At 41.1% G+C, this 21,522-nt stretch overlaps 1 protein-coding gene across 4 annotated transcripts in view; it reads right to left on the bottom strand.

The window, feature by feature from the left end:
- Positions 1-1,497: 1,497 nt before the first annotated feature.
- The window catches only part of snx29 (sorting nexin 29), a 523,801-nt gene continuing 503,776 nt past the window's right edge, over positions 1,498-21,522 (bottom strand). For 3 of the 4 annotated variants that reach the window (XM_041206786.1, XM_041206785.1, XM_041206787.1), the window contains one exon: positions 1,498-3,222. In XM_041206786.1, the coding sequence (XP_041062720.1) occupies positions 3,096-3,222 (127 nt within the window). In that variant the 3' untranslated portion in view covers positions 1,498-3,095. Of the gene's footprint in view, positions 3,223-7,440; positions 7,542-21,522 lie in introns of those variants that run through there. The other variant, XM_041206788.1, reaches the window with a different exon arrangement.

Below are 21,522 nucleotides of genomic sequence, written 5' to 3'. Positions count from 1 at the left end.
GGGAAGGTTAGTTCAGAGGGTAATTAAGTTAAGATACTGTGGAACTATTTTAAAGTAACGTTTACTGTGGGAAGCCATATTTGTGTTTAAGTGTAATTATGTTTTTTTTTCTCTATTTTCTTTTAATAAACGTTTACTCTACTATAAAATCATCACAAGTAGCTGGGGACATCATTTCCTGATTCCAGAACCTTTCCTCAATACAAATTGCAAAAACCATTTTGGCACCTGTTTCACGTCTCCCTTTGGGATTTGGACAGCTCAGCATTTACCATCAGTCATTCCATAACAAAAGGCAGCACAAATCATCTATCTCCATGATGGCATGAAAAATGGCATGTATTTATTATTATACAGTTTATTAAGACAGGGCTAGAGGAAATATTTAGAACAGAAAGTCCACCCTTTAGATTGCCCTGGCTCTTTAATGATGCTATAGTCAGTGTTGAATTTTAGCACGGAAAATCTGTATAAGAAATGTCACAAACCAACCTCTCTAAAAGTTCCAGTAGTCCAAAAATGGAAACTTAATAAAGATGATCTACTGAAAGTATAAAACTTCAGTACCTTACACTTAATCATGATCATGCATATTTATTAATTATTCTTATGTTTGTTTGTGTGCTCCCAAAGGCAAAAAAAGCACTTTTAAACAGAATATCTCATTAATTTCTGGCAGAACTAATGTTTAACTTTTGAACTGAGAGTCCTGAATACATACACTTCCACTGTTAAAATTACATTACATTTTTTTCCCAGAACACATTTTGGTCCATGTAGCATATATCCTTTAAGCAGAAGCAGTTGTAATGAAACACTTTTCTCAATGCATTTCTAATAAAAAAAAAATAAATTTTAACAGCAGTGCTACATTCTCCACACGTTGACAGGACAGAGATTAATCTGTTTAATATCATGTCTAACCTGCATCATGTACAACTGAACAGATGCTAACACAGGAGCCAATGACTTCAACTTCTTCCTACGTAATGAATCACCAAAAGTGTGTGTAGAAAATGTCAGCACTGCTCACTTTGCTCTCTCACCATTTCTCTGTCACTAGATCTAAGCTTGTTTTCATCGAGACTGCATCCAAGTGAATGGGGAAGCGCACTCACAAACTTGTTGGATGATGAGCGTAAAATGTGACGTGATGATAGGTAGGCTTTGGTGAAAATAAATGAGAGAAGTCTGGGCAGTTACAATTCTAGGTAAATGGGTTGGCGGAAGCGGGCTGTTAGTGGGATACAGATTTGATAGCACAGAGCTGAATGGAGAACAGGAAGTCTTGCTACAGTATAAACAATGAGGCTATTAAAACAGCTTGGTTTAGGAAACTTGAGGCATTCGGGAACTGAAAAAAAGAGAATAAACAGAGGTGCAAAAAATAATTGTGGTCTGACGTTAGTCTCAGTGGCAATTCTGGCACGTACGTTACCCAAAGTGAATTGTGACTGAGTCTTGTGGGTCAGAATGTTCAAAAAACGCTCTGAAGCAGAAAGATTAAACATTTAATGTAACAGATAATATGGAATTCAAGAGGAAAAGTATTTTCTTGCGTTGCAATTCATGCTATTCACATTTACAGTGTAAACGTTAAGACAAACAGTCATTACAACCGATGTATATTTTGGTAGAATTCACGTAAGCACAATGTTGAGGAAAATCACTTTGGGCTCCAGAATTTGCTGGAGAATTACAATGGACCTTATCTACTTTAATTAAAAACATCAACCTTAAAGTATCAAGAGGTTGGATCTAAAATAACCTCAACAATCTTGTTTTCAGAAATTGATACTAGCAGATTTAATTTTTTAAGCTGTTCTTGAATGGGTTTATTTGCTTTCCAAATAATTTTATGGTTGCTGTGTCTGATTGTGGAAAACAATTTTGTTTGTTAATGGTATCAGATTGGAAAAAAGAGGATTCTACATAGGGAGATAGGAAAGTTTATCCAACTGTGTGCCTTAGTCATGCCTTCATGCACTTGGAAATGTGATTCGAGGACTGGGTGCCAGTGTTAGCTTACAGTTACTGATCTGAAACCTCTACATTACTTTTTCTGCCCTACTATAAATTTAATTATAAAGTTAATATTATCTTACAAAAAATCTTACAAAAAAATTAAGATGCTATTGTTTATATCCATATGTTAGGGTTAATCATTATTCATGTATAAGAAGCATTTTTACTGCTCTGCTCTTTACCAGGCCCACAGAAGATCTTGTGTGACTTATAATGATGCTCTCTAGTAAGATTTGATGATCTCATACTGCAGTCATTTCACAACCTATCACAATATAAATTTACAATGACCGTGAAAACTGCTTAAGGAACCAAATTTGAGAATTAAACTGTGAGATGAGGAATCAGGTAGTTATAATGCATTTCAGAGTTTGAAGATTGTGCGTACTTTACATTAAAAAAACGGTTTCTGAAGTAAATGGGTTTCCAGTTTATATTGAACATCTTGTCATCACCAAAGTAAAACTTCTCTTCAATCGTTTTTTTAAAGTGGGAGATAGAGAAATAGCACCAAGCACCTCTTAATGTCAAGAAATTAAATCTGGCTTGAAATTTTTTCTGTTTGACATTCACTGATCAAGTCTCTGGCATCTAATTGGTGTGAAATGTAATAACAGTGTTTTCATAAACTGGTGCAGGATTTTTTTTATCCCACCAGATACTGTCTACAGACAAAGAAGCAGTCATTATTCTGCTCAACAAGTGAGCACTAAGAAGCTGACATGGCTTTGATGCTTGGGGCATTAGAAATTAGTGGCTAAAAATTAACAAATAAATCTTCCAATTGTGCCATCACAATAAATAATCAATACAGACTGTAAACATTTCAAACTGTGCAAGTGAAAGGGAATCTTATCTCATATTGGTGTTTCTTTAAAGCGAATTATGCATTCCAAATTACCAACAATGCAGGACCCATGAGAACATGCCATTTTCCAAATCATTTCCCAAGAAGTGACCATGTAGCTCTATCTTCCTCTGCTTAACTCAGCTGTGTATTCAAAGGTTGTCTGATGTTTCAAATAAACGGTGGTTATGAAGTATGCTGGAATCTTGAGTCAGTTCGTGGGTCATAAGTCACCACTCTGAGGCTCTGGGTTTCGTGTCTCCCTGTGGTGAGTCCTGCTCAATCTAGAAAACTTAGAGATGGCCTTTGACTGTGCCTTACTTGCAGGTTCCCCAGTTGGCTGTACATCACTGTAGAGATAAAAACAATGAATTATTTGTCTGCTGAAAAATGACGAAGTTTTAATAATTTAAGCTCATGATGTGTTAAAGTTTAAAGTGGATGAGTGGCAACTGCAAGAAAGATATTTCTCTTTTTTAATTATTTCAGTTCAGAGCACTGACATTTTGCAGATGCTATTGTCAAAAACATTTCAGCGAGAGTTACTAATTAAAAATGTTTTCATCAGCGTTTCCTGAAGCCATGTTTGTACTCCACAAGGGACCAGTTCTATGGATAGGAGGCATCCACTTGATGTGGTCTACGTGTTGCTCTGACACAGAATCTTAAATCCAACTAGTTCGAGGCAGTGGATCTCGGTAGAATTCAGTTACGAGAAATGGTGAGAGCCTACCTCAGGGACCAGTCTTTCATTACTTTGAATCAGATGTAGTATGGTTCCAACTGACGAGCAATGTAACACGCATGAGAACATGCCAGTTTTCCAAACTATTTCCCATGAAATATGACTGCAACTCTATTTTCCTCTGCTTAAGTTGGCTTTCTTGAACTACTTCAACTGACAGCAGCAAGCTCATTATTTTCCTTGTGCTCTGAACATAGAATCCTTAGACGCTGTCCCCGATGCTTACAGGAGCTGGGAGGGTGCAGGTGAGGTCACAAATCTCAGATGTTCTCAAAAAGGCTCGGACAGGCTGGACCTCATTAACATCTTCTAGCTCCAACTCCTGCCCAGGAGATGGACAATGGGTTGGGAGGGAACACGAGCCTCAGGAAGCTGAAGCCAGGGACCCTTAAAATGACAATCTGGGAGCTGGGGGTGAAGGATGGAGGAGGGGTTGGGGGGGGGGGGGCGCTGGAAGTGGGTAGATAGGACTGTGAATGGGATGGCTGGGAAGAAGCGAGAGATCGGGGTTGGGAAGGCTGAAGGTTTCCTTGAGGAGCCTTGGGGAGAATTCCTACTACTACTGGCTCAAAAAGAGCCACTTACTTTGGGGAACTCCCCACTCTGTTTCACTTTTGTGTTTCTCAGCCGCTGCAAAACCCATGCAGTGGTCTTTGTTATCTCGAGACGTGACTTCCCTAATGCTTTCCTGCTCAGCCTCCCATCTTCCATCCTACATAAACTTCAACCTTATCCAAAACTCTGCTACCCATACCATGACTTGCAGCAACTCCTGTGCACCCATCACCCCTGAGACCACTGACCTACAGTGGCTCCAGGTCTGACAACACTTCAATTCAAAAATTCTCACCTTCATTTTCAAATCACTCCAATGGCTTCGACCCACACTATCTTGGTAACCTCCTCCACCCCTACTACCCTCTGCGATCTCCATGTCCCTCTTATTCCAGCTTCTTCTGTACCTCTGATTCTAAACGCATCCATCATTGGTGTCTGTGCCTTCAGCTGCCTTGGCCCGAAACATTGGAACATGTTTTCTTGGCCTCGCTGCTTCTCGACCTCTCTCCCCTCCCTTGAGTGGGGCTTCTCCATTATCACTGTGTGTCTTTGCATGCTTCATCCATCATGTGTACAGGTTCAGTGTGAAGTTAATCTATAGCGTTTAGTATCAACAGTGGTTCTTGGTTTTGTGATGCTTTTAAATTGGCAGTGAGCCTTAATCAAGTTCACTTGGTACTGATATAAAAAAAAAAGATTGACCTGAAAGGCTAGATGAGTAAGTACCAGTCTATTCCTATGATAAATTGCAATAATTCTATCAATTATATTTTCTCAGTAAATTTAACAAAGGCAAGTATGAATTTGAAATCATAAACATCAATCACAGCTGTGTTTTTGATATGCAAAATAAAGGAATGACTTTGATGTATTACCTTCTCTCACCTGGGACATGGGTTTAATTATGTAACTGTCAATTTAAAACAAAAGCACTTTGAACTGCACATTACTGAGATTCACAGTTCCAAATCGGGTTACTGTTTATAATGTATCCAGGACACATGGAATGGCCCAACTGTCTCTTGCAGCTGGATTGCAAGGAAATTTCTAGCAGTTTAGGGGAGCTGATTGCAATAATGTTTGCTGAGAATGGAAGATTTTAATGTTTTACACAACGACTGAAGAAATACAACTGAGGACATTAAAACCTGTAATCACCATTTTTCTGCCGATACCACTTTGCCCCAGACTACGAAGTGATTTTTGTTTTCAAGCAGAATCCATACTGCACAGCCTCCATAATAATGCCAGCTTTACAGACATTCATTCTTTTCTACACTTCAAACTCAAAGCCAGTAAATTTACAATTTAGTCCCAAGCCAATTTAGACCAACTCTTGGAACACAGGGCATCAATATTGTTATTGCTCCAACAATCTCAGAAAGTTCCTCAGCCAATGGCACATTTCAGCAAAACAACAACAACTTGCATTTACATAGGGCCTCTAACGTAGTAAAGCATCTCAAGGCACTCCGCAGACTTGATTGTCAAACAGAATTTGACACCCAGCCACCTAAGGAGGTATAAGGACAGGTGATCAAAAGCTTGGTCGAAGAGGGAAGGATTGTCTTGATGGAGGGGGGAGAGAGGTAGAGACTGACAAACAGTTATCAAAGAGCCTGTTTTTGCTGCTGAAGAGTGTTTGGCAATGGGCTGAATCTTATCCCCAAAACAGGTGGGTGGGGGTTGAGTGAGATGTTAAAAGGCAAAGAATCTCATTGGGGTTGGGACAAGAGTTGGGCAGCTAACCTGCTCTCAAGAGCCGCGTTGGCCAGTTAAGTATTTTAATGAGGCTGAACCCTCTGATTTAAATCACCTTGCAGTTTTCACCTTCGCTGGGTGTGGATTACCCAGGCCTTGGGAAACGTGACAGCCAAAGGGAGAAGCTTAGTGCTTTGCCATCACACCCCAACTACCACAGAGATCAGGAATCAGATCCCCTTTCCTGAGGTCAGGAATCTGAACCCCCTGGATCAGAACCCCAGGCAGCAAGAGGCGACACAAGCTGCAGCTGTGACCTCCTTCAGAGTGTTCCCCTCGCAGCCCGAGGCCAAGCCTGTCTGTCAAGCTGACTCGCGGCCGGAGAACCTGTTAAAGCAAAATGTTGCACGGGGGAAAGAGTCACAACATGCAGTGAAACCTGAACTGCTCCCCATCCCTATATAGTCTGCCCTGTCAAGATCGGGGGCCAATATGTTTCACTGGTATTCATAAGCATGTGGTGAAATGATGGGTTTCTGAAAAAAACAGTAAATTTAAAAAATGGCATTGTATTCCTTTAAGAGGTTGTAAAAGATTGCACCACAATAAGAGCTTTTCTGGAAGTCTGATTGGCACCTCCAAACCATAGTTTTCAGAGCTGGCTGATTCAGGAACTGAGCCCATCAAATTCCCCAAAGATCCAACACTGTCCTTTTAAACACCATCACTGAATTCACCTTCACTTGCTCTACTTTAAAATAAAACCCAAAGGAAGCCACGTGTGACTAAATGTGGTATCATTCCTGGAGTTTCAGTCACCTAGTTTTCAATTGCAAGGGTACAAAGTAGTCCATGTGACAGGTTCTCCAAATCACGGAGAGCTCACCCACTGACTATTAAAACAAAAGTATTACATGAAATGACAGTAAGAATGTGACAAGTCACAAGAAGTTCCATAACCATTTGGCGGTTTTGACTTAGTGAGCAGAATTATATTGTGCATGTCTTATTGTCAGAACAATAGAACTATTACACCTTTTTTTAAACACATATCAAATTACCTACAATTTCTGAACGTACAAAGTGAGGTGTAGCTGGTTATTACACCAACACTAACAGGCTAGAACAAATCAGAAGTAATTTTGATATTGAAGGTATTAAGTACATGGGCACTTGCAGTAATGATGTGGAGCCAAATGTCAGTCACCTTCTCACTGTTGAATCAGAAGGTTCTGGGTTGAAGCCCCACTCCAGGTCTCAAGATGGCAATATTCGAAAAGCAGAGAGTTTCTAATTAACAATATTTATCCCTCAATCCATGTTGCCAAAAACAAATTAACGGATCATTTATCACTGGGTACAAATTAGCAGCCACGTTTGCCTACAAAAGAACCAGCACTGCACTTCAAAATAATTCATTGGCTATGAGGTGCCTTGGGTAATTCTGAGGGTGTGTGAAAGACAATATATAAATGTAAGATCTTAATTTTTCTTTGAAAGTCATGCTTTTTTTTTAAGGGTTACCTAAAATCATGAAATACTTCACTCCTGATCAAAATGCCTTCTTTGTGTCTTCCCAGTTTTATTTATTGTACTTTGTTCCATGCATCATACCTCGAACACGAGGGTGGACAAACAACGTGCTGAGAGCTCCTGCTTCGGACACTGGCTTAAATAAATAAATAAGAATAAAAAAATGTTGGAAGCAAGCCTGCCAGTAACAGCAAGAAGGAAAAACAGTTTTCATGTTTTGGGTATAGTTCCTCTGTCAGAACTGGAAATAGTAAACAGGTGAAAAATAAGCTGGAAGGGAATGAAAAGTGCCAGACAAGATATGAAAACACCTTAGTTAAGCAATCAAAATGCATTAGAAACATAGAAACATGCGTACAATTAGAAACAAGCCAAACGGGATGCCAATGGAAGGAACTGCCAGGTTAATGGGGGAAACAAGCAAGGTCTGTGGTTGGAATACCAAATTGAGGCTACAACAGGTGCAGGTGGAAGCTATTGTTCCTGGTTTACTCTGCGTTTGATGATCACGCTAAAGATAGAAAGGATGGGGTAGGAATGAAGGTGAAGTTACGTGGTCAGCTAAGGGATAATAAGACAATACTTGTAGAGAGTGTAGAAATAGTCAGTTAAGCAATCAATCTGCATTTAATCTCAAAATCAAGAGTCCAGTGTGCTGGATCATACTGATTTTTCTAATCCACTGAGATTCTCAGGTCCCAAATTCCGAGCAACATTGCATAATCATTTTCTCAGCCTGTATGGCAGTACTATATGTTATATGTATTGGGCCTCAAGAACAGGACTTGTTTTAAAAGGAGAAGGATAATAATGCATTAGGTTTGAGGATGGGATGGTGATAAATCTTGCGATGGCAGGCAGAGTGGAGAGTGTTCAAAATTAGATTTCCTGTAAGATTTCTGATTTACTGTCAGCCTTGTCAATTTTTGTTACTGCCATGTGTGTAGACAGTTCTTGTTAACACAATGGATAAAAATGGATTTGAAGAAAAATAGAAACCTTTCCCGGAAACAATGGTGCTGGTGAGAAGAGTGTTGTAGAGCCTCGTGGCTTCTGTGATTATCACCTTGACTCACTGAATGAAATCAGGTTTTACTAACGTGTGATGGTCTGCCTCTTGTTGTCAGTCTCATTCTTACAAATTTCTTCTGTCTTCCTGGGATGGGCGTTAATGCTAGGAAATATTTTTTTTATTTGTTCACGAGGTGTGGGTGTTGCTGGCTGGGCCAGCATTTATTGCCCATCCCTAAATGCCCTTGAGAAGGTGGTGGTGAAATGGTGCAATCTGTCTGTCAGTCACCGATCAGCTGGTAGCGCTCTCGCCAATGTCCCCGATTCAAGGCCCATTCCTAGGCTGGAGCACAAAAATCTACGCTCCAGTGAAATACTGAGAGAGTGTTGCACTGTCATAGGTGCAGTCTTTCAGATGAGACGTTAAACCGAGGCCCCATCTGCCTGCTCGGGTAGATTTTCAAGATCCCATGGCACTATTTTGAAGAAATTAAGAGTTAATCCTGGTGTCCTGTCCACTATTCATCCCTCAACCAACGCCACAAAAACAGATCATCTGGTCATTATCACACAGCTGTTTGTGGGAATTTGCTGTGGGAAATTTAGCTGCTGTGTTGTCTACATTACAGTGACTACCAGGACCAGAGAGAGAAATCATGGGTCCTGGTGCTTCTGCTGTTTCCAGGCCCCTTAATCCCCACAATCCCCCCACTTTAACCCTCCCCTCAATCATGCATGATATTGCTTCTCCCTTTCAAGATTCACCAATCAATTCACCAGTCACAGAAAGGACCTAACAAAATGATGCTAGAAGACGATGACGACTTTCTCCTGCCTGGGTGCATGATATCATTCAATATAACTATTTCATACAAGGGGTGTGATTGGATTCTGTTTTATCAGTAATCTCACAGGGTAGAAAGATTATATGACTCCTGAACAACAAAGTGCAACGATTGAATAACACAGGCTTTCACTGTCAGTGAGAAGCATCAGAGCCCCCAGGTGCCTCTGTGCAACACAACTTTTAAGAGGCCAGAGGACAATGACTGAATGGTTCACATTTGCATCTATGTTTTCTTGATTAGCAAGTCTGAAGACTCTGCTGATTGCTGCTTCTCACGTTAATATATTTTCAATACCTACTATGCAACACAACTTTATCACGATATTTCAAAGTCTCATAAAAGCTCATAAAATCATCAAGATAGAATAGGTAAGTAGACAGAAGGACAAGATTGAAGTCGATGGAAAAGTCTCTTGAGAATCATTTGCAGTGTAAAACAGGTTGCTGATTCACGATGAGTCCATTACACACTTCTGGCCTGGCCATTTCACCTGACAAAGCCTGTTCACACTAAACCTCTATTAGCAACAAAGTAATCCACCCTCTGTTTGCAAGATAATTATGGATGACAAAGGCCATCTAGCCCAGCTCATCTCATCCATCCAGAATGACATATGAACATAAGTATTTGGGACAGGAATAGGCCATTCTGCCCCTTGAGCCTGCTCGTTATTTGATAACATTGCCTATGTTATACCAGTGACAACTCAAAAGTACTGAATTGGCTGTAAAGAGATTTGGAAGATTGTGAAAAGTGTCATATAAATGTAGGTTTTGTCTTGCTTTCATTACACTTGCGTGCACTAGGCAGAGTGGCTGCAACAATGGTGAAATTGGAGGCCCAATGCTGATTCTCTAAGGATAATTAATCACAGAGCAGTCAACTGATGTTAGGAAAGTGGCTATGAAGAAATCACTACACTTACAAAACAATTCAACTCTGTAGCTAATACAACCATACCATTCTGACTTCTATGGTGCCAACCCACAATATACCATAAATGGCATCTGCCCCTTTTACTCTAATGACACAATCCCCAGGATCCGTCAATCAGACATGTACCAGCAGCTCAGGAAATATGTAGATTGAATTGTTGAAATTTTCAAAGAAGAATGATACATGGCACAAAGATTCAGTGTGGCCTTAACTTGAGAACTGGATTGTTTCTCCTTCCCCCAGAAGCTGTCACACAAATTGTGTTGTACACTGTGAATTTACAGTATATCTGGGGTGAACCTAGGATGGAGGAACTTTTCTTTAAACAATCTCCTAGTGACAAATAGAGATTTCATTCCCAGATTATGCAAGAGTGATAAAACGGATGATAGTGAATCAATATTCTGCTTTGCATCACTCGCAGTTTTTAATTTCCTACATTTATTTTGATGAGGCCCAATATTCTCAAGCCTCTGGAACATCAAGAAAAATGCCATCAGAATTGTGCATACCGACTTTGGGGCATAATAAAAAATTAGGCTGCTATTTATGTGCCGGTTTAAATTCAAAAAGAAAATTTTGGGAAGAGTGACGCATTTAATTTTGTGGCACTAGATCTTAAAAGTGATCCCCCCACCAATCCCAGGACGATGAGAAACTCAGTTTGTAACACCAAGCCCAGCCCCACCCTCAGGCCCCAGTGTTTGACACTCTCAGCACCGCCCTCTCCTGGCCCCTGGTAACTACATTTCAAAAGTGCTTAATTGGCTGTAAAGTGCTTTGAGATGTCCAGAGGTTGTGAAAGTGCTGTATAAATGCCAGTCTATTTGTATATATTTTTTTCTTTCATGTATGTAGACCCACAGTGATGTTCAGGAGCGAATTCCAAGGTTTTGACCAAACAGCAGTGAAGGAACAGTAAGATGGCAAGTCAGGATGCTGAGTGACTTGGAGGGGGACTTGCAGGGGGTGGTGTTCCCATGTGCCTGCTGCCCTTGTCCTTCTAGCTGGTAAAGGTCTTGAGTTTGGAAGGTGCTGTCTAAGGAGCCTTTGTAAGTAGTTGCAGTGCATCTTGTAGATGGTGCATTGGAGATGGAGAGAGTGAATGCTTAAGGTGGTGGTTGGGATGATGATCAAGGGGGCTGCTTTGGCCCTGATGACTCCAACCTGCGGAGTGTTTCATCCGATTCCCAATTTTGCCAAGCTCCTTGATGCCACATCTGGCCAAATGTTGCCTTGATGTCAAGGGCAGTGACTTTCACCTCACCTCTTGTATTCAGCTCTTTTGCCCACCTTTGGACTAAGGATCATGGAATAATGGAATGCTTACAACACAGAATTCAGCCCATGGTGCCAATGCTGACTCTTTGCAAGAGCAACTCACTTAGTTCTAGTTTCCTGCCTCTTCCCCGCAGCCCTGTAATTGTTCTTTCTTCATATAATTATCCAATTCTCTTTTGAAGGTCTCGATTGAATCTGCCTCAACCACACTCTCAGGCAGCGCTTTTCAAATCCTAACCGTTTGCTGCGTAAAAAAGGTTTTCCCTCATTACCTGTTGCTTCTTTTGCCAAATCATCTTAAATAGGCATCCTCTGGTTTTCAATCATACTGCCAACAGAAGCAGTTTCTCCCCATCTACTCTGTCCACACCCCTCATGACTTTGAAGACATCTATCAAACCTTAATCTTCTCTTCTTCAAGGATAACAACCCCAGCTTCTCCAATCTATTCACGTAACTGAAGTCCCTCATGCCTGGAACCATTCCCGTAAATCTTTTCTGCACCCTCTCTAATACCTTCACATCCTTCCTAAGGTCTGGTGCCTAGAACTGATGCAATACTCCAGTTGAAACTGAACCAGTGTTTTATGCAGGTGTATCATAGCTTCTTTGCTTTTGTACTCTATGCCCCTATTGATCAAGCCCATTCCCCATAGGCTTCCTTAACCACTCTCTCAACCTGACTTGCCACTTCAATGATTTGTGCACATATATGCCCAGGTCCCTCTGCTCCTGCACCCCCTATAAAATTGCAACCTTTAGTTTACATTGCCTCTCCTCATTCTTCCTGCCACTTCACACTTCTCTGTATTAAATTTCATCTGCTACTTGTTGTCCTTTTGAAGTTCTACACTATCCTCCTCACAGTTCATTATGTTTCCAAGTTTTGATTCACTTGCACATTTTGAAATTCCACTCTGTACACCGAAGTCTAGGTCATTAATATACATCTAGAAAAGCACGGGTCCTAACATCAACCCTGGGGAACCCCACTGTAAACCTTTCTCCAGTCCAAAGAACAATAATTTGCCACTGCTCTGTTTCCTGTCACCTAGCTAATTTTGTGTCCACGTTGCTACTGTTCCTTTTATTCCATGAGCTCTAACTTTGCAGATAAGTCTGTTCTGCGGCACATCATCACACACCTTCTGGAAGTTCACATACACCATGTCAACTGCATTAACCTCATCCAACCATCCCAGTTACCTCAAAAAAGTCAAGCAAGTTGGTGAAACTCAACGGGCACATGCCAAATCTGTGCTGATTTTCCTTAATTGCCCAAGTGACATGTTAATTTTGCTCAGATTATTGTTTCTAGCGGGCTACCATGAGTTCTGATAGAGAAGCAGCCCTGGCAGAAACCAAACTGATCAGCAGTGAACAGGTTGTTGCAGAGTAAGTGCCTCTTGATAACTCTTGTGGACGACACATTCCATCACTTTGCTGATAATTGCGAGTAGAGCGATGGGGTGGTAATGGGCCAGATAGGATTTGTCCTGCTTTTTGTGGACAGGATATACCTAGGCAAATTTCCACTTTGTCGGATAGATGCCAATGTTGTCGCTGGACTGGAACAGCTTGGCGAGGGGTGCAGCTAGATTTGGAAGATAAGTCTTCCAAATGGGATGTTATCAGGGGACAAAGCCTTTTTCTGTATCCTGTGTGTTCATTCTTTCTTGATCTCATGTCTGCATTTACTGAAAAGGTGAAAGTGGAACTTCATGAGTCGCTGCAATCCTTGTGGTGATGCTGCCATCTCAAAGAAAACAAGTTAGTAATAAGCCTTTGTCTAAGATAAAATTATCTGAGCACATACATCAATGAAATTCTTTTCTGAGAATGGAGAGTTAATGATAGTTCTGAGAAACACTCAGAATGTGTTTCAGAGCAGAAACCATTTTTATGTTATCGTGTTAGCATGATGAAACTCCCACTTCAGTTGGCCATTTTCAAACATATTTCAAAGAAATGGATTTTTCCTCATTCCTTTTCTTTCCTGTTTGCTCTGTTGTCAAACCCATGTTTCTGCAGATAATGAGAAAAGATTTGTACTGTATAAAGCAAATTGAAAACTCAAACCACCCAAGAATGGATTAGTGTGTATGTATTGAAACCACCAGGGCAACAAACTGGTAATTAAAGGGAGCAGAGATTAAAGAAAAATATCACTAAACTTGAAAGAAGCATAATAAATTTACAGTAAAGATTTTTATACTCACCTTAGATAGTGAAAAATGATAATGGAATACAAAAAAAGAGTGGCTAAGGGTTTCAAATATTGACAATGAATTTTAGATCCCAATTTAAAATAGAATTTACAGAAGTTATAGCTTCAGTCCTCCCAGATTAGATGTTCTAACAACACATTCAATAACTCAGAACTAGGAATGTATTTCCTAAAAACATTGGGCACAAGTGTAAACAGTCATGAATCATGACATCCCAATCTCAAAAACTGGAAACACATTTTTTTAAATTCATTCATGGGATGTGGGTGTCGCTGGCTAGGCCAGCATTTATTGGCTATCCCTAATTGCCTTTAAGAGGCATTTAAGAGTCAACCATATTGCTGAGAGTCTAGAGACACATGCAGGCCACAAGGACAGCAGCTCTCATTCCCTGAAGGACATTAGTGAATCAGATGGGTTTTTACAACATTCAACAATGGTCTCATGGTCATCATTAGACTCTTAATTCCAGATTTTTATTGAATTAAAATTCCACCATCTGTCGCGGCGGGATTCGAACCCAGGTCCCCAGAGTATTACCCTGGGTCTCTGGAATACTAGCCCAGTGACAACACCACTACGTCACCGCCTCCCCTACAGGTACCAGACTCCTTTTCCAGGAAGCACAGAACCCTGTGCCAGATTTGGGAATTTTATGGATTTTGGGTCCTAGGCCTAGCATGTACTTATAATAAATAAAGTATGAAAAAATAAAGAATAAAAGGATTTTATTCAAATTGCTTCCTAGGTTATCAGCTTTGAATATAGCCAGTTTTCGGGTCCTTCCAGATTTTGGGAAGCCGGATAAGGGTTCCGGTGCGTTCAGATGTCAACAGAATTTATTGAGGTAATTGTAAGACATTAAGCCATTGCTTTATTAATGCGATATATCATTACGGAACCGAACCGCAAAGCATCCCTTTATGATCAACCAAATAGTACAAAGAATTTTAAAAATAGACCGTCTAGTTCTACTCATTCGCTGTTCTTACTTTATACCTTAGATTTCAATGAAATACTTATTCCTTCTCCAAATATTGAGAGTATTAACATAGGATTGAAAATGGGTAAAAGTCAGATGGTACTGAATTATGAACTGACAATTAACAGAAGGGAAGTTATGCCCAATGAATTTAATTCATTCGCTTTTTAAAAAAAACCTCAACCAGAGGAAACAAAGGAACATGTACTTCATTGGCAATGATGGTGAATGCTGGTGGGAAGACAGGACAGAAATAAAGCTGCTGATAATATTTTTTATTTGTTCATGGGATGTGAGTGTAGCTGGCCAGCATTTATTGCCCATCCCTAATTGCCCTAATTCAAAGGGCACTTAAGAGTCTGGAGTCACATGTAGGCCAGACCAAGTAAGGATGGCAGATATCCTTCCATAAAGGACATCAGTGGACCAGATGGGTTTTTTTTTTTACCACAATTGACAATGGTTTCATTTTATTGAATTCAAATTTCACCATCTGCCATGGTGGGATTTGAACCTGAGTCCCCAAAGCATTACCCTGGGTCTCTGGAATGCTGGTCCAGTGACAATACCACTATACCACCACCTTCGCCCACAACGCCCCCCCACCCCAATTTAATCAAGTACAAAAAGGATCTGAATAGATTAAGAAGCTAGGATGACAAGGGACAGGCACTCTTATAATGTGGAAAAAAAATCAACATTATGAGATTAGGAAAAGAGAATAAGCAGTGATAATATAAGCTAATTAGTATTAATTTGTAAGAGTTTGTTGTAGCTTATTGAAACCAATGGCACAGGTGTATGGCTAAAGCAAAAGAAAAGATAATTTTGGCTCTGTAGCCAGGGAGATAAAACACAAAAACCAAGGAGAAATTGCTTGAGGAGACCTCAAGAGACCTCCCTCCCTCACAGCTCTGTGGGAGCACTTACACCACACAGGCTGCAATGGTTCAAGACGCTCACCACCACCTTCTCATGGGACAATTAGGTAAGGGCAATAAATGCTGTCCTTGCCAGTGATGTTCACAGGTTCATTCCCACTTTAAGTAATATGTGAATTTTGACCATCTTGCCGCAATGGGGCATCTTGGCCCTAGTGAGAGGGTATTGCGAAAGGTAATTAAATTGATATTTTGAGTTGGGCACTGAGCAATGAGGAGATACCATGGTTACTGGATATGTTTACTTACACTGGAAAGACTTAGCTTGGGGAAGCATTTTTTACTGAGGTATTCAAGATTCTAGGGAGCATAGATAAATTGAACGCTAATAATATGCTTAATGTCACAAATTCTACAACAAAGGCATATGGACTTGAGCTCAAAGAGGGAAAGCGAGTTGAGAACAAAAATGTAACAACATTACTCATCAGGTGGAGAATATATGGAAGACATCATCTGGGTAAACAGTGGAGGAAACAATATCAGCAAATTCAAATGGGAACTGGGTAGGCATTTAGCAGAGGAAGAGGTTGAATGGTCCGAGAAGGTGAGTAGTGCAAGACATCTCCAGACTCTCATTCACACACACATAACCATAATGTGAAATCTATGCATTGGGAAATACAATGTATATTAAACAACAAGGTCACTATCCTGTGTGGTACATGATTTCACCTTATGTATAAAATATTCTAATTTTACTCAAGTAACCCATGGCTTCGTCCCAAGTGTGTTTGCTGCAAAGGTTCTTTCTCCCCCCACCTCAATGTAGGAAATATTTCCAGTTTTGGTGGATCAAGAGAACAAATCTTCCACTTGCTTAAAAATTGATCAGCTCTTTTGAGATCTTGGATCATTCTCATATGCTGCCAATATTTCATAAGGGAAGATCAGAACCTAGTAATTATAGGCCAATTGGTTGACTTCAATAGTAGGTAGGCTGTTGGAAGACAGTGTCAGAGATGCATTGTACAAACACTTAGAAAGAGTAGTAGCTATTACAGAATCTCAATACATCTTCTGGAAATGCAGGTTCTGTCTCTAACTTGGTTGAAATTTTCTGGAGCATGTTAAAGTTTATACAATCCGTGCAATATGTCAATCTGCAAAAACCCTTTGATGAAATGCTGCATCGGGGGGATTCATTCTGTGGGAATGTTGGGAAGATTTTATGCTGGATAGAAAATTCTTTACATTCTCATAGGTAAAGGCAGCAGTTAAAGGTCGCAGCTCTATGTGGGGTGCAGTCACGAGTGGAATTCTACGTGGAACATGCTGCAATGTTCACTCTTCACTGTGTTCCTCAATTATTTCAATGAAGGAAAAATTCGACATTTGCAGATGACGTGATGATGTGTGTGGGAATTAGGAATGTAAACAACATAAAGTGCAGACTGATCTAAATACTTTGGGAGAATAAACCTCATATATGCCAAATATTCATTAACTCAAATAAATGTCAGGTGATATATTTGTGTCAAGAGTCATTCTAAGATTTTAACCTTTCAAGCCACAGTGTAGGTGAGGGGGCCTGGGGAGGGTTATAGTTGATGATACATTGAAGGTTAATAGCCAGTATCATAAAGTGACAGAGAAACCAAACGTGACGTAAGAGTTTGTAGCTAGAACTGCTCAGTGTAAAACTGTAAACACAAGGCTATATCTGTCCAGTTTTGGCTCCCTCAAATTTTCTTCAATAGGTTTACATTCTTTTCTCTCTTTTTTATTCATTCAAGGGAAGTGGGCGTTGTTAGCAAAGCCAATGTTTATTACCTATGCCACTTGAGAAGGTGGTGGTGAGTCAACTTGTGGACAACTGAGTGACTTGCTAGATTACTTCAGAGGTCAGTTAAGAAACAACCACATTGCTCTGGATCTGGTATCACATGTAGGCCAGACCAGGTAAGGATGGCAGCTTTCCTTCCCTAAAGGACATTAGTGAACTAGATGGGTTTTATGACAATCCATTAGTTCCATGGTCACTATTGCTGACATTAGCTTTTTATTCCAGGTTTATTTAATTAGGTGAATTTAAATTCTTCTTGGCTGCCACGGTGGGATTTGAACTTGTGTCTCTGGATCATTAGTTTTGATCTCTGGATTACTGGTCCAGTAACGCAACATTATGCTACTGTACCTGACAATGATTTACAGAAGATTGTGTCACTGAAACCTGTTGGGAGAGAGATGCATACATGGAGGAGCGATACATTTAATTTGTATGGTGTTTGGTCATTCTAGTGTCCTTACCTTCTCAGTGATGTTGAATTTTATGTCAAAAGTGGTACAATTTGAGTGATTTCAGAACGCTTACCTACTTCACAGTTGGAAGGCTTTTAAACTAAATAAAAAAGATTTGTATCAGCGTGTGTGTGTGTGTGTGTGTTTGGTATTACAATACTTTGAATCCGACATTGAACATCAAAATGGATGAAGACACTATCAGTACGAGCAGTAACATAATACATAAGTAATGTCAAATCAAATATGATTAGTTAAATTGAATGTATCTATTTAAGTGTGACAAATTCATTCATGCACCTTTTCTATCTCCTGTCAACAATAGCATAGTAGTAACATTATTGAACGAGTAATCCGGGGACCTGGACTAACACTCCAGAGACATGAGATCTAATACCACCAAGGCTGCCAGGGAATTTAAATTCAATTAATTAACACATACGAACATACAAATTAGGAGCAATAGGCCATTTGGCCCCTCGAGCTTGCTCTGCCGTTCAATAAGTTCATGACTGATCTGACTGTGGCCGCAACTCCACATTCCACTTACCTGCGATAATCTTTGACTCCTTTGTTAGTCAAGGGTCTATCTACCTCCGCCTTAAAAATATTCAATGACTCTGCCTCTACCACTCTCTGGGGAAGACAGCTCCAAAGACTCATGACCCTCAGAGAAAAAAATGCCTTCTCATCTCCGTTTTAAATGGGAGACCCCTTATTTTTATATTGTGTCCCCTAGTTCTAGTCTCTCCCACAAGCAAAAACATCCTCTAAGCATCCACTCTGTCAAGTCCCTCAGAATCTTATAGGTAGAAAGAGGGATGAGGTCTTGCATCAAGAACTCAGGGAGTTAGGCAGTGGACTAAAAAGCAAGACCTCTCCGGTTGTAATCTCTGGATTACTCCCAGTGCCACGTGCTAGCGAGCTCAGAAATAGGAGAATAGCGCAGATGAATATGTGTCTTAACAGTTGGGGCAGGAGGGAGGGTTTTAGATTCCTGGATCATTGGGACCGTTTCTGGGGAAGGTGGGACCTGTACAAGCGGGACGGTCTACATCTGAACCAGAGCGGGACTAACATCCTTGTGGGCGGGTTTGCTAGTGCTGTTGGGAGGTGTTTAAACTAATTCGGCAGGGGGAGGGGACACAGGATGTTAGCAGAATAGGGACACAGCATAATACAGTAAAACAATCAAGTCAGAGGGAGTAAAGCTGCATTAAGTTTCAAGGGAGTAAGGCAAGGCTGGATGGCCTCTACTTTAATGCCAGGAGTATCACAGGTAAAACGGATGAGTTAAGGGTGAGGATTGACACGTGGAATTGTGATATAGTAGCCATCACTGAGACGTGGTTGAGGGAGGGGCAGGATTGGCAGCTCAATATTCCAGGATAGAGAATCTTCAGGCGAGACGAGGGGTAAAAGAGGAGGAGGCATTGCATTATTAGTTAAGTTACTGCAGTAAGGAGAGATGATACCTTGGAGGGGGCATTGAATGAAGCTTTGTGCATAGAGCTTAGGAATAAAAAAGGGGCAGCCACATTGTTAGGTGTTTATTATAAACCCTCAGATAGTCAGCGGGAAACTGAGGAGCAAATATGTGCACAATTTGCGGAGGTGTGTAAAAACAATAACAGGATAATTATATTAGGTGATTTCAACTTTCCCAACATTAATTGGGATAGACATAGCATTAAGAGCTTGGATGGAGTGGATTTCTTGAACTGTGTACAGGAGAACTTTTGAGGTCAATATGTAAAGTGTCCAACAAGGGACAACGCAGTACTGGATCTAATTCTAGGGAATGAAGCCAGACAGATGGCTGAGATGGTGGTGGGGGAGTATTTTAGTGATAGTGACCACAACATGGTACATCTTAAGCTTGTTATGGACAAAGAAATAGACAAGTTGCAAAAAAATGTTTTGGATTGGAGGACAGTGGATTTTAGTAAAATAAGACAGGATCTGGCCAAGGTAGACTGGGAACAGCTACTTGTGGGGAAATCTACAGAGGAGCAGTGGGGGGCATTCAAAGAGGAAATGGGGAGGGTACAAGCTCAACATGTTCCCGCCAGGGTGATAGGAAGGAGTAACAAGCCCAGAGAACCATGGATGACCAGAGATATTCAGGATATGATGAGAAGGAAGAGAGGCTTTTAGCAGGTACAAGGGAAGCAAATCAGCGGAGGCATTAGTGGAGTACAGACAGTGCAGGGTGGAGCTTAAGAAAGCAATTAGGAGAGCAAAGAGGGGATATGAGAAAGCCCTGGCTGGCAAAAGTAGGGAAAATCCCAAGATATTCTATGTATATCAATGGGAAGAGTTTAACCAGGGAAAGAGTAGGGCCCATTAGGGACCAAGGGGGCAATCTATGGGTGGAGCCAGAGGACATCGGCAGAGTGTTGAACGAATATTTCACATCCTTCTTCACCCAAGAGAATGAGGATGAAGGTATCGAACTCGGAGAGAGAGACTGCGAGGTTCTTGATCAAATTGATATAGGGAGTAACAAGGTATTGGAGGTGTTGGTAGGTTTAAAAGTGGACAAATCTCCAGGTCTGGATGATTTGTGTCCCAGACTGCTGAGGGAGGCAAGGGAGGAGATCGCAGGGGCTCTGACCCAAATTTTTAATTCCTCTCTGGCCATGGGGGAGGTGCCAGAGGACTGGAGAACAGCTAATGTGGTTCCGCTATTTAATAAGGGTTATAGAGATAAGCCAGGGAACTACAGGCCAGTTAGTCTCATGTCTGTGGTAGGGAAACTATTGGAGAAAATTCTGAAGGAGAGAATCTATCTCCACTTGGAGAGGCAAGTTTTGATCAGGGATAGTCGGCATGGATTTGAGGAGGTGACCAGGTGTGTAGGTGAGGGTAGTGCAGTTGATGTAGTTTATATGGATTTCAGCAAAGCCTTTGACAAGGTCTCACATGGGAGACTTATAAAGTAGGCAAATGCACGTGGGATACAGGGTAATTTGATAAATTGGATTGAAAATTGGCTTAGCTGTAGGAGGCAGAGGGTGATGACAGAAGGATGCTTTAGTGACTGGAAGCCAGTGTCCAGTGGCGTACCACAGGGATCTGTGCTGGGTTCCCTATTATTCGTCATTTATATAAATGACATAAATGACTTTGTGGGGGGTAGGATTAGTAAATTTGCGGATGACACAAAGATTGGCCGAGTGGTTAACAGTGAGATAAAAACAAAAAACTGCGGATGCTGGAAATCCAAAACAAAAACAGAAATACCTGGAAAAACTCAGCAGGTCTGGCAGCATAGGTGGAGAAGAGCAAAGTTGATTGCCACCACCAAACACATCTTCCCTTCACCCCCCCGGCGGCATTCCGTAGGGATCGTTCCCTCCGGACACCCTGGTCCACTCCTCCATCACCCCCTACTCCTCAACCCCCACCTACGGCACCTCCCCATGCCCACGCAAAACATGCAATACCTGCCCCTTCACTTCCTCTCTCCTCACCGTCCAAGGGCCCAAACACTCCTTTCAAGTGAAGCAGCATTTCACTTGCACTTCCCTCAACTTAGTCTACCACATTCGTTGCTCCCAATGCGGTTTCCTCTACATTGGAGAGACCAAACGCAGATTGGGTGACCGCTTTGCAGAACACCTTCGGTCTGTGCGCAAGCAT

Source organism: Carcharodon carcharias, chromosome 15 (assembly GCF_017639515.1).
Source record: "Carcharodon carcharias isolate sCarCar2 chromosome 15, sCarCar2.pri, whole genome shotgun sequence".
NCBI classification, from domain to species: domain Eukaryota; kingdom Metazoa; phylum Chordata; class Chondrichthyes; order Lamniformes; family Lamnidae; genus Carcharodon; species Carcharodon carcharias.
The sequence above is the reverse complement of the archived record's forward strand: the minus strand, read 5'-3'. Positions and strand labels throughout refer to the sequence as shown.